Here is a 16,985-nt window from a genome sequence, read left to right as displayed (position 1 = left end):
AGCAGGATATTATTCGTCTCTCACCTTGCACGGGCGCCACAGCAGGTGGCGCGGTGTGCGCCCGTCCACTCGGCGGGGTCGCAGCTGACTCTGCGCGTCCTGGGGAGGTACATTTGTCGCGCGCCGGAGACGACTCGACGCCGCTGAGATCGGAGATCAAGCTCTGACAGGTCACACGTCGCTCCTTTGACGCCGACGTGACTCACCCGTGCAGATCACATCAGGACACGGTCTCGACGCGCTCGGTACGACGCCTGCGACCCGTCTCGGGTCAGGTGGCTTGACGCTCATCGCGCCTGCCAGCGCTGCCGTGCAGGCTGCCACGACGAGGTCGAGCACGCTTCTATACGCTCGCCGAGCCTTTCTTTCCATCCCATTAGGCAGCCTGGGAACGGTGACGGTCAGAGGCAAAGCCTACGAGGGGTGGTGGAACCACATGTCACGGCCACCGCCGGCTCGACCCCACGATAGCCTCCGAAGGCTGACTTTGAGGCACCATCATCGGACGATGTCGACGAGTTGGGTCGCTCTCGCGGTAGCCAGATGACCTTCCATGCTAGTACCATCGGCTAGGGCCGCAGGAAGCGCGGGGGAGGGCGCTGGGAGCAACACGGAGCTCCGTTGGACGTTTTCAAGATTAATTAGCGTGTCAGAGTTGTAGGTATCAGAGTGAAATGGAACTAGCCAGAGTGAAGAGAGGAGTACCCCACTCCCCAAGGAACAAGGAAGGCGGGAGCGTCGGTCTCTCTTCTCACTCTCTTTCTTATCTTTCTCTCCCGTCGGCGGTCGGGGTTTCAGTGTACAGCGAAGTCGCCAGTCGCCGGGCCCGGGGGCTCCTCGGCCGCTCCGTGGCTCAAAAGAACAAGATGCACGAACGTTTGTCAATCCGAGCGTCGCAATCATACTCGACACCTTTGCCGCCCAAGGTAGCAACCACAGCGGCAACGCCTGGCGGCTTGTGAGCACCTCGACGCCTATATGCCACCTCGGCGAGTGCTCAAGCAGAGGTGTCGCTCGCCCGCCTTGAGTCCGAGCACCGGCTGCTTGCTGACCCTGGGCAGGCCTCTCGCGACGGCCGATGGAGACTGGCCAGCGCTGTCGGCGGGCGAGTTTGCGGCGCACGCGCTGCGCGTAGGCGGCGCGTGGGCGGGCGGCCCGCCCGGCCGTCGGTGAGCACCGGACGCGAGGGTCGGTCGGCTCTTAACTAGCTGTATATAGTCGCGATCTGCCGGCGTGCGTATGAGCTCACTAGCTAGAGCTCACACTAGAGGCCGTCATCGCATTCGCCTTCCTGGGACCCAGCGCTGACTTCTGACTGTCGTTGCTGTCTCTCCCCCTTCTCGACTGTCTGTGCTTGTGCGTCTTGGGTCCGGAGTTGTGCGTTTATGTGAACAACAGTTCCTTCAGCACCCCGAAAATGATCGCCCTACGGGCACCTTCCCACGCGCCTACGGGCACCCCAACACTCCCACACGCCGAGCCACGCGCGGCCGGCGCCTCTCATGCCCTTCTCCACGCACACCGCGTGAAAACTGCGCGTACGTCCCCGCGCGCACGCAAACACGCGCAGCGCCATTTCAGAGCTGTGCCATGTGCGTCTGCTCTGTGCTGGCACCCCATGGCCGGCCCGCGCCGCCCGCACCAGCCACGCGCCTCTCGCACCACCAGACCCAGGCGCACGACCACTCACGCCGCGACGCGCGCGCCGCAGTGCACCTCTCACTGCAGTCTGCGCCCATTGCACAAGCGCCTGCACCTTCTTCAGGCACCATACCGCACCGGAGCGCGACGCGACCGGCAAGACGCTTCACCGCGAGGCGCGCGCGGCGGCACGCCGCGCGCGCAGGCCACCGAGCTCGCGCTACGTTACCCGACGCAGGGCTGCTGTGACACTTGATTGCCTACTGAGCTGCCGGAGTGATTGTTCTTGTTCTTTCGCTCGTGTGTTCCGCGCTGCGCCCCTGCCGCCACGCGCCTGGTCTGCACTGCACGAGGCGCGCGCGTGGCACGCTGCGCGCACGCTCCGCCATCCGTTCAGTCCGCTGTCCAGTCTGCCTGCACACAGCACACAGAGCACACACTGCCAGCCTGCCTGCACACACAGCAAAGTACACAGCATACAGCACCATGTGCACGCATACGCCTAACGACGCAGCCCGCACCCCACAACAATAGCCTGCCTCACGCCTCACCACGCCGTCTCGCGCTCACACCGCCAGCAGCCCGATCAGAGAAACTGCAGCGCGCGCCTCTGCCCACGCAGTTACCAGTTTAACCGAGTTTTCTTTCTCTGTGCATTCTGAGACCTTTTCATTCACCCCGCCGCCGCGCCTCCCCGGGCACTCACCGCAGCAGTGAAGATGTGAGTCGAAGTATGGGATATCGACCGAGCCCGCGCCTGCCGCACAAACGACAAAGTTCTTTTTACTGCCATAAGCATAAAAAGAAACCAAAAAGAAAAAAGCTCGTTATAGAAAGAAAACTGACAGGAAAGAAAAAACACCGCGGGGACCCACTTCCCCCCTCCCCCCCGCCCCCCCGAGGCTCAGAAAATAAAAGAAAAACAGCCTAACCCCAGTAGGGATAACGCCAAACTGACAGGAAAGAAAGAACACCGCGTGAATTCAGAAAATAAAAGAAAAACAGCCTAACCCCAGTAGGTATAACGCCGAGTGCCAGACCACCAGGGGGCAAGTGTGTGTAGCACCTTCGACCCCGAAATGAAGGTCGCCACGCAAAACCGGGCGCTAGGAGAGGTGAACTGAAGGCTGAGACAACGGAGGCCGAGCCTGAGTGGGCGCCCGCGCGCCCCCACGCAGGCAAGCCTCTGTCCTTCGGCCCACTCCGGCGATCGTCCGTGGGCGGCCGCGGACAACATGGTGCCTAATCAATTCCCCCAACACCCGACCCCACTCTAGGGACAGCAGCGCGCTTCTCATCCCGGAGAGGGAAGGAGGGGGGGGGGGGGGGAGGGGGAGATCAGAGAGCCAAGGCACGGGAGTACCCCCGATGGACGCGAGTAGGGGGGAAAGCGAGACGAGAGATTCAAGGCGAACTTCATCACCCGTCCAGGAGCCCCGCATTAGGTAGCGACCCCAGGTTCAGAGCTAGGCTTCCCGACAGGGCAGGGAACCCCCAGCGCGCAGGCGGGGCCCACGGTAGCCTCGTGCAGTACGCGATACCGAGAGCTGGGGGAGAGGCGCGCCACGCCAAGGGGGACAAGTGACGGGGGGGGGAGAGTAGTGTCTTTCGCAGGTAAAACGCAATTTTTTTTTCTAGGGGGGTCGCAGCGCCATGGCCGGCTGGTGCGCTTTTTTGCTCTTACCGCCTTTGACCGCAGACCACCAGTCGTGCATACTCTCTCTCTCTCTTACAAGACAAACCCGGCGTTCTTAGGTTAGGTAAAATTCTGAAAAAGAAAGAAAACAGACCCCAAACGAGGGATGGGGGAGGAGGACAGGGTCCACACCTGCACGAGCAGGATTTTGGAAGGACGATCAGGGGCACAGGTGGGCTCTCCTGCTCCTGACAAGGGATCTTAGGTTTGACCGAATTGTGACCGCAGCGAATATGTTCACACCTTGAGCGGAGGCCAATTGATTCGCGAGACTCCGGCAAAAAGGGGGTTGGCAACGGGCTTTTGCGGACGCAAGCCTTCAGCTGGTGCCAAACGTACCAATGTACCAAAACGTCCGTCCCGTCGACCAAATACGCGGTCGGTAGAAATGGCTTGCTTGCAAGAATGGGATGCCGACAGGCGTCAGGCGGCGCATGCCGAGAAGTCGCTTGCCGTGCGGGAGCTCGTGCGCCTCTCCCTGCGCGTGCAGTCCACGGGCGTCGTCGCGGAGCTTCATCTCGACACGGCACTGGTTGCTCCGAGCGGCAGCGGAGCTGATCACGAGCGACGAATTCGCAGGGGATGCCAGGCAACAGATGGGCGCGCAGATAATTGGCGTGGCGTCCTAAACAACGCGACCGACGAGCATGCTCAACTGCTGCGCGACGCTCTCTGCGACCCCGACTTTTGTATGCGCTTTGCCATTCGCCGCCGCATTGGCTCAGGGGGCACAGTCCGCTTGCAGTGGCTCTTCCGCACGAATAGCGTTGTTGGCCGCACGGAGGAGCAGGTGCGATCGCACATCAACCTACCAGCGGCGTCCTACGAGGCGGCGTACTGGGTGGAGCGCAACTTGAGCAGCTATGATGAAGTGGTGCGGGACGTGATTTACTTGCGGAGCGGGGCTTCCTTCGAGCGCGAGGCGGAGGCTCCAGCCGCGCTGCACCTTGTGGTGCCGCCCGAGTTGGACAAGCGTGGCTATTGGAAGGGTACTGGATTCACAGGTGTGTATTGGCTGCAGCCCGGCCAGCCAGTGTACGGCCACCCCAGCTACCGACACAGCTACGAAGCGGAACACGGTGACAGCTCGCACCCATCTTTGGGTTCAAAAACTCGTGTCTTGGCAGGGCCGTGCTGGGCTGGACCATATGACACTGACAGGGCGCCGTGGATCACGATCAGGTTGGCCCGGGCTAGGGGCGCAAGCAGTTGGGCCACCAGTGTACCACAATGGACCGCCGGCTACCGGTTTGTGTACGGCTTTGAGGCTATATTTGCTGCCAAAACGACTGCCGTCACTGGTCCCTGGCACCATGGCTTGCGATGCGAGGCATTAACCGAGGAGGAGGCGCACACGCTGCTAGCTGAGCGCCAGCGTGCCACTCAGGATGCTGTCTCCAGAGTCTTTATTGCAAGGACGGCATCGGCTCGACATCCCCGGGATGCTGGCTCAGGACGAGGCGCTCGCAAAGGCCAAAGCAGCCGATGCCGTCAGCTACGCGCGCCTTCCGTCCCCACCGCCTCCGCCTCCTCCGCCGCCGCCTCCGCTACCGCCGCCGATGACATGGACCAACGAAAAGCGTGAGCAAGTGCTCTCACTTTCGGGGCCACAAATGCCGCATCGGGTACAGCTGAGGCTAGTCGATCGCGTGTACGAGGTGTTCGAGCAGCACGGCAAGCCTGTCGATCACACCACCGTTGCAGCAGCACTAGGGGAGTCGCATCAATCTGCAGTCCGGTCTGCATTGACTGTCGCCCGTGAGCGCTGGCGTGAACAACATCCTGACGCCATGCCGTCCTCGAAAGAGGCACTCGCTGCCGTGAAGGGGCTGACGCAGCAAAGGGGATACATGTACCTCAGCGACAAGAAAATTCACGAGGCGTTGCTGCCACAGCTGCCGGGTCTCACTTTCAAGCAAGTGCGGCGAGCTGCGGCGCGCGTGCGCGATCCACAACGGGCTGTCACAACTTACGGGCAAGAGATCCCGGTGTGGGAAGCGTCGCAGCGAGCCTATGTCTTTCCTTCAACCGGCGAACATGTTGCAGGCGACCAGTGGTCAACTCCCACTAAAGGCGAAGCAGGCCGAACCATGCGGCATCACATAGCATGTGGGCGGCCAAACGAACAAGCTATCCTAAAGCGTAGACTGGCACTAGATGCGTCCTGGCATCGGGAGGGTCCGCCTAAGAGGAAGTACGTTCGTAAGAACTGATACATATACTTTTTGTGCGTGGAGCGTCTTCCCCTTTTGCGCAGCAACACCTTAAACTTTTAGGCCCTCCAAATTCGGGTCGGAGCGTAGCGGAGTGGGCCCCGAGTTTGAAAAAGGGCGACGGACGCTTGCGTCCTAGCCTCCAACAACGCCTCCCCGGCGCAGAGGGGCCCCCGGAGGGATGCTCAACCGCTCCACGCCACGCCGCTCGCGGCGGTCCTATTCCCAGCTCCGCTGAGGGCGCGGCGTTATTTTTCCTCGACCGCCTTTTGAGCCACACGTCGTGTTGGCTCGGTTGCGCTCGGCGGGGTGGCGTCCACGACTGTCTCTCGCGCACCTGTGCCTATGCGCCGCTCCTCCCGCTCCAAGCCCGACAACGAGAACGAGAACGCGGACTCCAACCATCCGGCGAAGCGCGCTCGCTTCGAGAAGAAGAGCGTAGACAAGCCGCTCCCGGCGGCGTGGCTGCCGGCTGTTGGCGAGCCACTGCTTGCGAGGTTTGAGGCATCAAAACGTGGCGGCGCCGTCGGAACAAAGTGGTACCCTGGCACGGCGACCAGGGTGCATCCCGATAACACCGTCGACGTTGAGTACGACGACGGCGACATTGAAGAGCGCGTGCTGCCAAAGTTCTTCAAACCGCGCGGAGCAGAGGCAGGGGAGGCGGGGCCCTTGGAGGCGGTCCGCATCCGCCTGCGAGGTGCGGCGACGAGCACCAACCCCGCAGCACAGGACGAGGTGGCGGGGGCGGCCAAGGCGGAGGCGGAGGCGGCAGCCGAGGCGGCGGCGAAGGAGGCGGCGGAGGCAGCGGCAAAGGAGGCGGAGGCGGCGGAGGAGGCGGCGGAGGCGGCGGCGAAGGAGGTGGCGGCGAAGGTTGCGGCGGCGAAGGAGGCTGCGGCGAAGGAGGCTGCGGCGAAGGAGGCGGCGGCGAAGGTTGCGGCGGCGAAGGAGGCTGCGGCGAAGGAGGCTGCGGCGAAGGAGGCTGCGGCGAAGGAGGCTGCGGCGAAGGAGGCTGCGGCGAAGGAGGCGGCGGCGAAGGAGGCGGCGGCGAAGGAGGCGGCGGCGAAGGAGGCGGCGGCGAAGGAGGCGGCGGCGAAGGAGGCGGCGGCGAAGGAGGTTGCGGCGAAGGAGGCTGCGGCTGTGGACGAGGAGCCGACCGTCTTCGTGCAGTGCGACAAGTGCGACAAGTGGCGGCGGCTGCGCACCGCCGTGCTGCCGTCGTCTCTCCCCGGGAAGTGGGAGTGCGCGCTGAGCGACGACCCGATGCGCAACCGGTGCAGCTGCGGTGGGGGAGTGGGGGGGGGAGGGGGAGGGATGTGAATGAGTGAGTATTGCTGGTCGGTCAGGTGCCGCGCGGCGGAGGAGGATTGGGAGGAGGGGGAGGAGAGCGACGAGGAGGAGGCGTACGAGGACCTCTCCCTCGCGCGCGCGCAGGCCGCCGCCGAGAAGGCAGCCGCCAAGGCCGACAGGGCTCGCCGCCAGAGCGCAAAGGGCGCAGGCGGCGCTTCCTCCTCCGCCGGCGCCGCCGCCCGCGAGACGATCGACTTGTGCGGCGAGGAGGACGCGCCCTTGAGCCAGATGATGAGCCAGATGACCGCCGAACAGCAGGCGCGGCTCGCATCGGACGGGTTCGTGCTGCTGCCTGTCTCCGCCTCCGAGGAGCCGCGCCGCGTGGGAGGGGGACTTTCCAGCGACCTTCTCGGAGCCTCCCTCCCGCCCTTCCTAGGAGCCGGCCGTGTGGGAGGGGCTCGAGCTGCTGACGGCGACCGACGGCTCGGGGCTCGGCAGAGGCCGCGACGCGCAGGGCGGGCGGGCGGGCGATCTCGCTCCCTCCTCCTGGAGCCGTCCACCGAAGCGTCGGGTCCTCTCCTGCAGGCGGGCGGGGGTACGACTCCCTCAAGCTGGCGCGTGCGTGGCGGCTCGAGCACGCGGACAACCGGACCGCCTTCTAGATCCTTCCAAGCCACTTCCTTGGGAGGGTGCCACTCGAGCACACCCGGACAGCCGGACCGCCGGACCGAGCGGACAGCGGACAGCCGGACCGCCTTCCTTCCTCGAGACGCCCCACTCGAGTCGCAACGTTGAATCAACGAGGAAGAGGTGATGACTCACTAGGACCGCCTTCGAGTCGGGCGTCGCCAAGGTCAAGGCCCAGATGGCTCGCATCGTGCAGCAGCAGCGCGGCAAGCCGGCGGCGCAGCGCAGCAAGGCTGCGCAGACGGCGGCGGCGGCGGCGGCGGTGCTGCCTGGCAAGCCGTTGCGCCGCGAGGTGAACGAGGCGCTGCTGCTGCACGGCACGCAGCCGGGCGCGCTGTTGTCTATGCTCGCCAACGGACTCAACGAGCGCTTCTCCGGCACAAACGCGGGCACCGCCTTTGGCAACGGCGTCTACCTCGCCGAGGACCTCGGCAAGAGCGACCAGTACGTCGAGTTGGACGAGCGGCTCTCTGTGTCGTCCGAGCTGCACCAGCGCCTGTACGACTCGTCGCAGCGCCACCCGGGCAGACCCCTGCCACGCCCTCGCCTGCCTCCAGGAGCCTTCTAGGAGCCTTCTCGGGCTTCTCTAGGTAACGTCTACTACGCCCTCGCATGCCGCGTCGCGCTTGGCCACTCGGTGCGCACGCGGCAGGCGAGCGAGAGGATTCGAGATGACTAGAGGACCCGAGATGGCATCCCCCCACAGGTGCGCACGCAGCAGTCGGGCGAGCGAGCCGTGTCGATGGACACGCGCAAGCCCATCTTCCCGAACGGCAACACGCGCGAGCTGAGCGTCGTCGACGGCGTCTCTCCGCCCGTCTCCCCCCCCCCCCCCTCCTCTAATTCTCATTCGTCCTCCTTCATCGTCCATCAGGCGTCTCTCCGCCCGTCTTCCACCACTCCCTCCTCGCCGAGCTCGGCGGCGCGCTCCTCCGCTACCGCGAGTTCGTCACCTTCCACGGCGAATACGTCTACCCGGAGTTCCTCATCGCCTACCAGCGTTGCTCGGGCGGGGCGCCGCTCCAGCGGCAGCACCTCGCGCCACCTCCCGCTCCCAGGGTTGTCGCCGCGACCGTGACTGCCACCGCAGCCGCGCCCTCCTACCAGCTCCCCGCCTCCACGCCAGCGCCGCCGCGACCAAAGCCCAAGCCCAAGCGCGCCAAGAAGGCGAAGCCGCCAAAGGACTATTCGGCGCCGACGCGCGCCACGGCGGCTGTTCCTCCCAGGAACCTTCCGCGAACTGTCTAGGAAGCTTCATAGGCGCTGATGCGCCACGGCGGCGGCACCTGGCTCGCCGACGCCCACAAGCACAAGGCGGCCGCGCAGAGCTGCGGCGCGCGCTGGGACTCGCTCAATGGCATGCTCTACGCGCCCGCGAGCGCGAACCTCTCCTCTTTCCGGCAGGTCGGCGGCTAGCACTTGTCAGAGTGCAACGAGCCTACTCATTCCTTCTCATGCACCCGTCCTCCTCCCGCACAGTGGCTCCCAAAGGGGGCGATCCCGCAGCTGAGCGCGCCTTGCTCGCTCGAGCGGCTGCGGCGCAAGGGCGGCGGCACGCTGCTCGACGTGCCGTTCGACGAGAAGGACGATGCCAAGGCGGCGGGCGCGCGGTGGGACGGCGACGAGAAGAAGTGGTACGTCGTCGAGCATGCGAGCTCGTTCGCCGCGTTTGAGAGGTGGCTGCCGCTAGTCGAGTAGCGGTGGATGCCGGCGTCCACCTCACCTCGCTTAGCGTCAGGTGGCTGCCGCCCGGTAGGTGGCTACCGCCCGGTACGGTGGCGGCGCTCGAGGACGAGGCGAAGGCGGCGGCGGCGAAACGGCTGGCGGACGCGCAGGCGGCATGGCAGCAGCAGCAGGCGCAGCAGCAGGCGCAGCAGCAGGCGCAGCAGCAGGCGCAGCAGCAGGCGCAGCAGCAGGCGCAGCAGCAGGCGCAGCAGCAGGCGCAGCAGCAGGCGCAGCAGCAGGCGCAGCAGCAGGCGCAGCAGCAGGCGCAGCAGCAGGCGCAGCAGCAGGCGCAGGCCGAACTCGCCAGGATGCAAGCCGCCGCGCAGGCGCGGACAGCGGCGCAGCAGCCGCCGCCGGCGCAGCCACCTCCCTCGCAGCGCGAAGCGTCCCCGGCAGTACACGCGTGGCCGTACCAGCCGTCTCTGCCACAGCAGCACCGGCCGGCGCCACCGCAGCAGCACTTGCCTCGGATGTACCCTCCTCCCCAGCAGCACCAGCCGCCTCCGCAGCAGCAGTACGCCCCTCCGCCGCAGTACGCCCCTCCACCGCAGCAGTACGCTCCTGCGTCCGCCCCCTTCCGCACGTTCCTGACGACGCCCTTCGCGCAGAAGGACGACTGCAAGGCGATGGGTGGGCGGTGGGACCCGGAGCGGAGGGCGTGGTATGTGCCGGCCGGCCTCGTTCTCACGCCCTTCCTGCAGCGGTGGGGCCAGCGGCACGACCTCAACGCGCAGCGGGTGCCGTGAGGCGCCGGAGGCCTTGCGACGGTAGAAGGCGAGCGGGGATGAAGGCGTGTCTCCTGACAGAGGCGGTGCCCCCCCCCCCACACTACACACCACCATGTTTAGCGGATCTCGCGCAAGGAGGACTCCGGCGAAATGCGAGAGGCGCCGGGGCTTGTCAGGGAGGATAGGAGAGCGTTTGCGAGCCAGGGCTGGCGCGGCGTGGTGGATGCCGTACTCCGATACATTTTCATGTGCGCAGTGCGGGACCGGGCGGTGCGGGATACTAGCGCTGTCCGGCTGTGGGCTGAGCCCTGAGCGGTGCATCTGGAAGCATACATCTATAGTATTTTCTGTCCCGAGATTTACCAACGCCGAGCCAACGGCAACAACAACACGCAACAGCCACAAAACGCGCAGGCGCACCGTCGTCCACCGACCTCACCGAGCGCGGCGAGCGTCCACCGAGCGAGTCCGAGAGCGCCGAGACCCGGCCCGACCGCGACATCGGTGCCGCCGCTGGCTCGCTGTACGTGCTGACCGCTACCAAGCGAGACCACACGCGAGACCTCCTGGTCCTCACGTCGGCGCCGGAGTAGGTTCCGCTGCCGCTGCATCAAAGTGCCTCCTTCGCCTCCTGGTGCGGTGGTTCTGGGTGTGCATCAGGATCTGCTGGACGCCGGGCGACCGCGAGGCCGCCGGCGGAGAGGAGACCAGCCGCCCTCTCGAAGACAGAGAGCGCTTACACGGGCTATCCGAGAGCCTCACGGCGCCCCGAGGCTTCCTCAACTTTGGAAGCGCGGCCACGCGGGCGATGAGCGCCTCCACATTCGCGGTCCCAATCTTCCGCGTGAGCTCCATCCTCGGCGGCGTGCTCGCCTGCTTGATCCGGGCGTACCAGTGGGCGAGGTCGCACTGGTGCACGTCCGCGTACACGCTCTTGACTGGTACCGCCTTGTGCTCGTCGAGGAAGCGGAGGAAGGCGGGATAGAGGTCGGCGATGGTGCTGTTGACTGTCGCCCGTGTGCTTGTGCTGGCAGCCCTTCTTCGCGATTCCGCATCCGCAATGGCCTTGCAGCTTTGTTCCTCGTGTGTCGAGGAGCTTCCTCCGCACTCTTGGAGGAGCACGCCACGCTGCCGTTGGGTGAGCGCGCGGAGGGCCTCAGCCCTGTCCTCCACCGACTCCACCAGAGCGTCAAACTCTGGTCGACCTTGCCTCTTTCCGACGCCCCTTGCCCCGGCAAGCAGCTCTGCCGGATCGGCCTTCTGACCGCCGGAAAGCAGCCCCCTCACAAAGCAGCGACAGCTGAGGCGAGCGGTTGAGTCGGCGACGCCGAGGAGAGTCAGATTCGGGTTCTGAGCCACGCGAAGCGGCTCGAGATCGCCAAAGGCACTTAGCTCCTGGTGCGAGAGCGATTGGAGCAGGCCAGGCCGCACGGATCGCGACAGCTCGTGCCATTGGTTGACGTACCAAAGGCGTGCCGCTGCCAGCCAACTTGGGTACGTCGTCAGATTCTGCCGCTGCCAGGGCTTGCCGTCCGCGACAAAGTGGATGCTGACCGCAACGCCTTCGAAGACTCCGTGCCGGAGCCTTTTGGCTTCTCGGTATGGCAGGCGCTCCCTGTCGCGACGAAAGGCGTAGTTGTACACCGTGGGGAGGGAAGCGCGTGGCAGAGACCGATTCGCGGCGAGAACGAGGCTGATCAGGTCTTGGTCGCCCTCCACGACGGCGTGCAGCGCGGCGTATCTCCTGACGCACGTGAGCAGCCACTGCGCCTTCACGGCAGCCGCATTGTTGAAGACGAGCACGCCGCCATTGATCTCGGGAGTCCGCTCCAGTGCCCACCTGGTGGTGTTGAGTGTGCGCGAGAGGAAGCCCTCAACGCCCGCCGCCGCCCTCTCCCCTCCGCTGATACCCGCCTGTGCGTTCGCCTCCAGCCGCTCTTGCAGCCACCTGACGGTCCGGCTACCGCGGCCGACCTGTCGGCCGGCAATGAGCCTGACCTCGAGCAGCACGCGGAGGTCCCACGGGCGGAGCGTGATGACGTCTGGGTCCAGGTTAATGCTGAAGTCGTAGCCTCGAGCCGCAAGCATCTCGGGAACCGCATGCCTGTGGAAGGTGTACCGTGAATAGCCTCCGCCACTGCCAAACTGCGTTGCCGATGCCGCGTCCAACGGCAGCGCGCGGACGACGCCCCTGGACCACATGCTGAAGGGATGTTCCGCACGACGGCATGCCTCGGCTTCGCCCTGGGGCATGAGCGCATAGTAGCCCGCCGCCGGGTGGAAGCGGTGAGCCGAGAGCAGCGCGACGGTGAGCACGTAGAGGTGCGGCTTGCCATCTGCGGCCCCGAAAAAGGCCACACGCGACTCCAGCGGCGTGCACACCGTGCGCGCGTCCACCGCAGGCGCGGGCCAGCCCTGCACCTCCGAGAAGGGAGTGCAAGAGTTGGCGGCCATAACGTGAGCGATCCCCGCGATGCGCCCGCCGAGGTTCTCCCGTTCAACTTCCGCTCAAATTTTCTCTTCGCCCGCGGCGCGCACTTGTCATTTTCCAAGTCTGCAGTGTTCTGAGCGTTGCGTGTGGATAAGTAAGGTGTTTGCGTCTTCCTGTCATTCATTCATGATCTCAAGTGGTGCGGGTCGAGAAACGCTGCTTTTGCTGTTCTGCACCCCCCCGAGAGGAATTAACGCAAATGGGCTCTGCTGGCGCAAACGTCGGCGCAGAGAACAACAGAAAAGAAAACTGCGCTGCCCGCTTCAGGTCGGTCTGGCTGTCAGTGGATGCGCTCGCCTTTTTGTACCATGTCCTCCGGCTCCAAGAAGAAGCCTCCGCGCACGCCTCGCACGCTCCAAAACGCACCTCCCGATTGCTTGCGTGACGTGATAAGTCCTGGCCAATGGCGAACTGCGGTGCAGCGTTACGCAGAGCTGCGCCGAACCGCTATCCACCGCGAACGCCCGACCCCGCCGACATCCGCTATCCATCGAGCACGCCCGACCACCACCCCGTCGACATCCGCCACCATATTCTATGAGATGATCATCACAGTCTCGTCACCGATTCGAGCGGGACAAGTCGCCGGACCTCAGCTAGCCGGCGTCGAGGCGTCCTGACTGAGCAACATACAAACATCCTGCGTATACTTGAATGCGGCGTTGTGGACGCGTGCCGTGTGTGACGATCACGTTATGATTAGCCATGAGAGCAGAGAGCTTGATAGCGCAGAGCGGCCCGCCGTGTCCGTGCACGGACTGCTGCGTGGTGTCCAGCGCCATTGCGTAATTCTCGGCGAGGACGAGGGGGAGGAGCGCGGTGACGCCTGCGACTCCTCGTATGGCGACAGTACGTCCACGTCGGGCACCTCGGCCTGACCCTCGCGCTTCTCCCACAGCCGCCGAGTCTCACCATCGGCCTCCTCCATGTGTCTAAGTCTGCCTTAGTATCAAGACGACCCCGTGTCCGGCCTGGGAGAGTTAGTCTCTCTACCCGTACTGTTTGAGACGGTTGACCTTTTTAAAACGGGTAAACGCAGGCACACACGCACGGGTACAAACAGCAACAACAGTCAGTTCTGAAGTGACTAGGTCCTGCACCCTGAACGCAGCATAACGGCTTCTCGGCTTCGCGGCAGTTTTCGCTTTTTTGCTGCGCTACACCGGGCACGCGCACGGGGGCTGCTGGTGCTGCGCGGAGCCGCTCTGAAGTCCCGGCGGTGCTCAAGTTGCCGACGAGCCACTTGACGAGGACGATATTCAGGTGGACAGCCTATCTCTTGCTGGCATCGCAACTGCTCATTCGCGCGTTGCATGAACTTTTGGATTGACGGAGAGCAGCCTGAGCAGCGGTGACGTGCGGTGAGCGATGCCGCCCTAAACGACTATGCGATGGCACTTCTCTGTGCAGAAGAAGCTTTTTGGTTTTTTGAGAGCGCCTTCGTTGTTAATAAGAAAAAGTGGAGGGGTCCCTTGTCGCGGTCACACACACACACACACACACACACACACACACACACACACACACACACACACACACACACACAAGACACACACACACACCACACCGCACCGCGCGCGGCCAGGCGCACACACCCACCGCCCCGCCTAGTGTGGGAAAGAGACGAGAGGAGATGGAGCAGCCCGAAGGAGAAGCCTCAAAGTATTGGAGGTTAGGTAGATGCGCCACGCTGCCCGGCGTTTCTCACTTTCCGGGACAGCCCCGCCCTTGCGAGGCAGGAAAGTGGCGGCTACGACCCCGTACGCACCCTGATATCTATTACCCCTTCGCCGACCTCCCATCCCCCCTTCCCCTTCTCCATCCTCGACGAGCCGATGACCGTTGGCCCTCAGCCCTGGCCCCTGCGCGCCCCTGCCCCGCGCCGCCCCGCACGCACATACAAGACAAACCCGGAGTTCTGCCCTCAAAAGAAAACAAAAGAGAAGAAAAATGGGAAGGAGGAGACCAGCGGGGGAGACTCCCCGCCTATGCAACACCCCAGAGAGGCGCTGCCAAGAAAGAAAGAAAACAGACAACCCAAACGAGGGATAGGGGAGGAGGACAGGGTCCACACCTGCACGAGCAGGATTTTGGAAGGATGATCAGGGGGACAGGTGCGAGGTGGGCTCTCCTGCTCCTGACAAGGGACACGACAGGCTCGCAGCGCGGTGCACGGTGGAATCCCAACTCCACTGGCGGTCTCATCTCAGTCTAGCGACCTGCCTCCAGCTTCTCGCTGGCAGTCTCTCACTACCACAGGCACACTGACACACACAGGGTGGCAGGGGCGGCGGCATGAGTCTCCCACATTACTATGCGGGCCTCACTAGAGGTGCGGCCTGCGCGTGTCCTCGCCGCTCGCCCTTGGGAAGGTCTTGAGGGGGAAGGGGAAGGGGCTGTGTGTCTGTGCATGCATGCATGCATGCATGTGTGTGTGTGTGTGTGTGTGTGTGTGTGTGTGTGTGTGTGTGTGTGTGTGTGTGTGTGTGTGTGTGTGTGTGTGTGTGTGTGTGTGTGTGTGTGTGTGTGTCCTACTGTCTGAATTCGCGGAGCGAAGAAAATTTTATACGGAATACGTCCATTTTTGGAGCTTGGAATACGGCGTATTCCATGGAATACGTGGAATACGGGTGGAATACGGGTGGAATACAGGCCTCTGGGAGGTCATTTGGAATACGTGGAAAACGTATTCAGACAGTAGGGTGTGTGTGTGTGTGTGTGTGTGTGTGTGTGTGTGTGTGTGTGTGTGTGTGTGTGTGTGAGTGAGCGTGTGAGTGTGTGTGCGTGTGCGTGTGGAGCCGCCCTGAACGCCACGACGCACGAGCGCGCCGCGAGCGCCGTAGGCGTAGCGCCGCAAGCGCCGGCGAGCGCCGTCGGCAGCGCGCGCACCGCCACCCAAAAGCGGAGGTACATCAGGAGCCGCTGCCATCGCCGGAGCGGAGCACTTGGAGCACTTGGAGTGCACAGTCGGTAACCTCACATCCAGGGCCGGGGAGCTAAGAAGCGCACCCAGCGGGCCGGATGATCGGGATCGGGCTACGGGCTAGAGAGCCCTGACCCCTAGGTAGGGGGGTGCGCGTTCGCAGGGAAAGGGCTGTAAAGTAAACACGGGTCCCCGAGGGTTAGCTCTGCGCTCCGGGTTTCCCCTAGCAGCGGAACGCCCCCTCTACTCGGGGCTAGTAGACACCAGACACTAGCACGACAACACACACATTCCTCACTGACATCACCGCTCGGAACCACTGTTTTTTGTTTTTCAGCACGCCGCGAAGGCGCTGAATTTCCCCGCTCTGCTCCGTTACTGGGCTGCGATTCTGCGGAGCTAATGGCTGCACAGGAGGCGTCTGCTCACATCGTCGCGGCTGTGCGTGCAGCGGCGGCGGCGCAAAGCCAGATCGAGAGCCAAGTCGGCGACGTCGACACTTCCACGCTCAACAGCACCACGGACGCATTTGTTTCCTCGCTTCAGGTGCACCACGCCCGCCCGCGCTCGCCTCCACGCTGATTGCTGACAGCGCCTGCCGCGCCGATCCGCAGGCTGCGCACACAAAGCTTCGCGGAGAGATTGCCAAGCGCAGCGAGGACAGGCCGCGCAGTGCCGCCGTGGGCAGTTCGCGTGACGAGCTGCAACTCGTGGCGCTGCGCGCAGAGCTGATGCAGGCGCATGTAGGGGCGGCGCTGGCGGCCTATGCTTCCGGCGGGACCTAGTTGTATATGCTCTGGGTCCGGCGGTCGGGGTGCGTGTCGCACGCGGCGCCTGTCAGAGTGCTTCTAACTTTTTTGTACGACACAATCTGCTCCTAGATGCTATAATCTCGTGCGCGCGCGTCTGGCGGTATCTCGAAGTACGGTCGAGCGTGGGCCGCCGGCGCGCCCCCACGCAGCTCACACGCCCCTGGCGCGCTCACACTGTCCTGATACGTGGCAGAGGCTTCCCGCCTCACACCTCGCACTCGTGGCAACGCTGTTCAAAGTGAGACTCGTGCTCGGCGCCGAGCAGGACCGTGTGCAGGAGTCGCCGGCCGCGGTCCTCCACATACACACCGGGAGACGACTCTCCAGTGCGGGTCACCAGCTTGACACAGACGCCGTCGTCGCGCAGCGTGTTGGCCGCCATGTGGTTGACGTGCTCCTCGAGGAGCTTGTCGTTGTCCTTGTAGTCGATGGCGGAGCAGATGTGCGCCATCACCTCCTTCGGCGACAGCGCGCAGTCGGCGATGTACGCGTCCACCGAGTCATAGAGCAGGGTCTGGATCTCGACGTCCAGGTGTGTGCTGAACCTGCGGCGGACCAGACGCAGGCGCGGGCTGAGGAAATGCGGCGGGGGGAGGGGGGAGGGGGGGGGGGGGGGTCTTTTCGGGTGGACCAGGGGCGCCCTCCCCCGGGGGGTGGAAGGCGTGGCCTGGCGGAACCAAAGGTTTCTCGGCGACATCTCGGCGACATCTTGACTGCGTCTTGCCACTGCGCAAACTGGGGGAGCGCATCGTTTTAATTGACGAAAAAAATTGCCTGTT

The 16,985-nt window shown here is 64.3% G+C and overlaps 5 protein-coding genes across 5 annotated transcripts in view; 2 read left to right on the top strand and 3 right to left on the bottom strand.

The window, feature by feature from the left end:
* Positions 1–5,895: 5,895 nt before the first annotated feature.
* EMIHUDRAFT_469069 (hypothetical protein) lies at positions 5,896–10,328 on the top strand (the record flags this gene model as incomplete). The annotated part of the gene is made up of 11 exons (XM_005778408.1): positions 5,896–6,824; positions 6,897–7,194; positions 7,277–7,355; positions 7,426–7,489; positions 7,666–8,051; positions 8,118–8,164; positions 8,234–8,330; positions 8,402–8,718; positions 8,788–8,931; positions 9,007–9,203; positions 9,284–10,328. 11 exons carry the CDS (start codon positions 5,896–5,898, stop codon positions 9,996–9,998), a joined length of 3,273 nt encoding a protein of 1,090 aa, XP_005778465.1. The 3' UTR covers positions 9,999–10,328.
* A 225-nt stretch (positions 10,329–10,553) lies between these two features.
* Positions 10,554–12,434, bottom strand: EMIHUDRAFT_237177 (hypothetical protein; the record flags this gene model as incomplete). Its single annotated transcript, XM_005778407.1, has 1 exon — positions 10,554–12,434. The coding sequence occupies one exon, from the start codon at positions 12,432–12,434 to the stop codon at positions 10,554–10,556; it is 1,881 nt and encodes a 626-aa protein (XP_005778464.1).
* Positions 12,435–12,747: 313 nt separating this feature from the next.
* Positions 12,748–13,512, bottom strand: EMIHUDRAFT_443498 (hypothetical protein). The gene has a single exon (XM_005778406.1). It carries the CDS (start codon positions 13,397–13,399, stop codon positions 13,160–13,162), a length of 240 nt encoding a protein of 79 aa, XP_005778463.1. The 5' UTR covers positions 13,400–13,512; the 3' UTR covers positions 12,748–13,159.
* Positions 13,513–15,796: 2,284 nt separating this feature from the next.
* Positions 15,797–16,179, top strand: EMIHUDRAFT_237175 (hypothetical protein; the record flags this gene model as incomplete). Its single annotated transcript, XM_005778405.1, has 2 exons — positions 15,797–15,940; positions 16,009–16,179. 2 exons carry the CDS (start codon positions 15,797–15,799, stop codon positions 16,177–16,179), a joined length of 315 nt encoding a protein of 104 aa, XP_005778462.1.
* Positions 16,180–16,255: 76 nt separating this feature from the next.
* Positions 16,256–16,985, bottom strand: part of EMIHUDRAFT_457440 (hypothetical protein) — a gene marked incomplete at its 5' end in the record, with an annotated part of 3,690 nt that continues 2,960 nt past the window's right edge. The window contains one exon of the mRNA XM_005778404.1: positions 16,256–16,752. Coding sequence (XP_005778461.1) covers positions 16,412–16,752 — 341 coding nt within the window. The 3' untranslated portion in view covers positions 16,256–16,411. The remainder of the gene's footprint in view (positions 16,753–16,985) is intronic.

The sequence above is a fragment of the Emiliania huxleyi genome (assembly GCF_000372725.1).
Source record: "Emiliania huxleyi CCMP1516 unplaced genomic scaffold EMIHUscaffold_246, whole genome shotgun sequence".
Classification (NCBI taxonomy): domain Eukaryota; phylum Haptophyta; order Isochrysidales; family Noelaerhabdaceae; genus Emiliania; species Emiliania huxleyi.
This window is presented reverse-complemented; position numbering and strand designations above follow the sequence as displayed.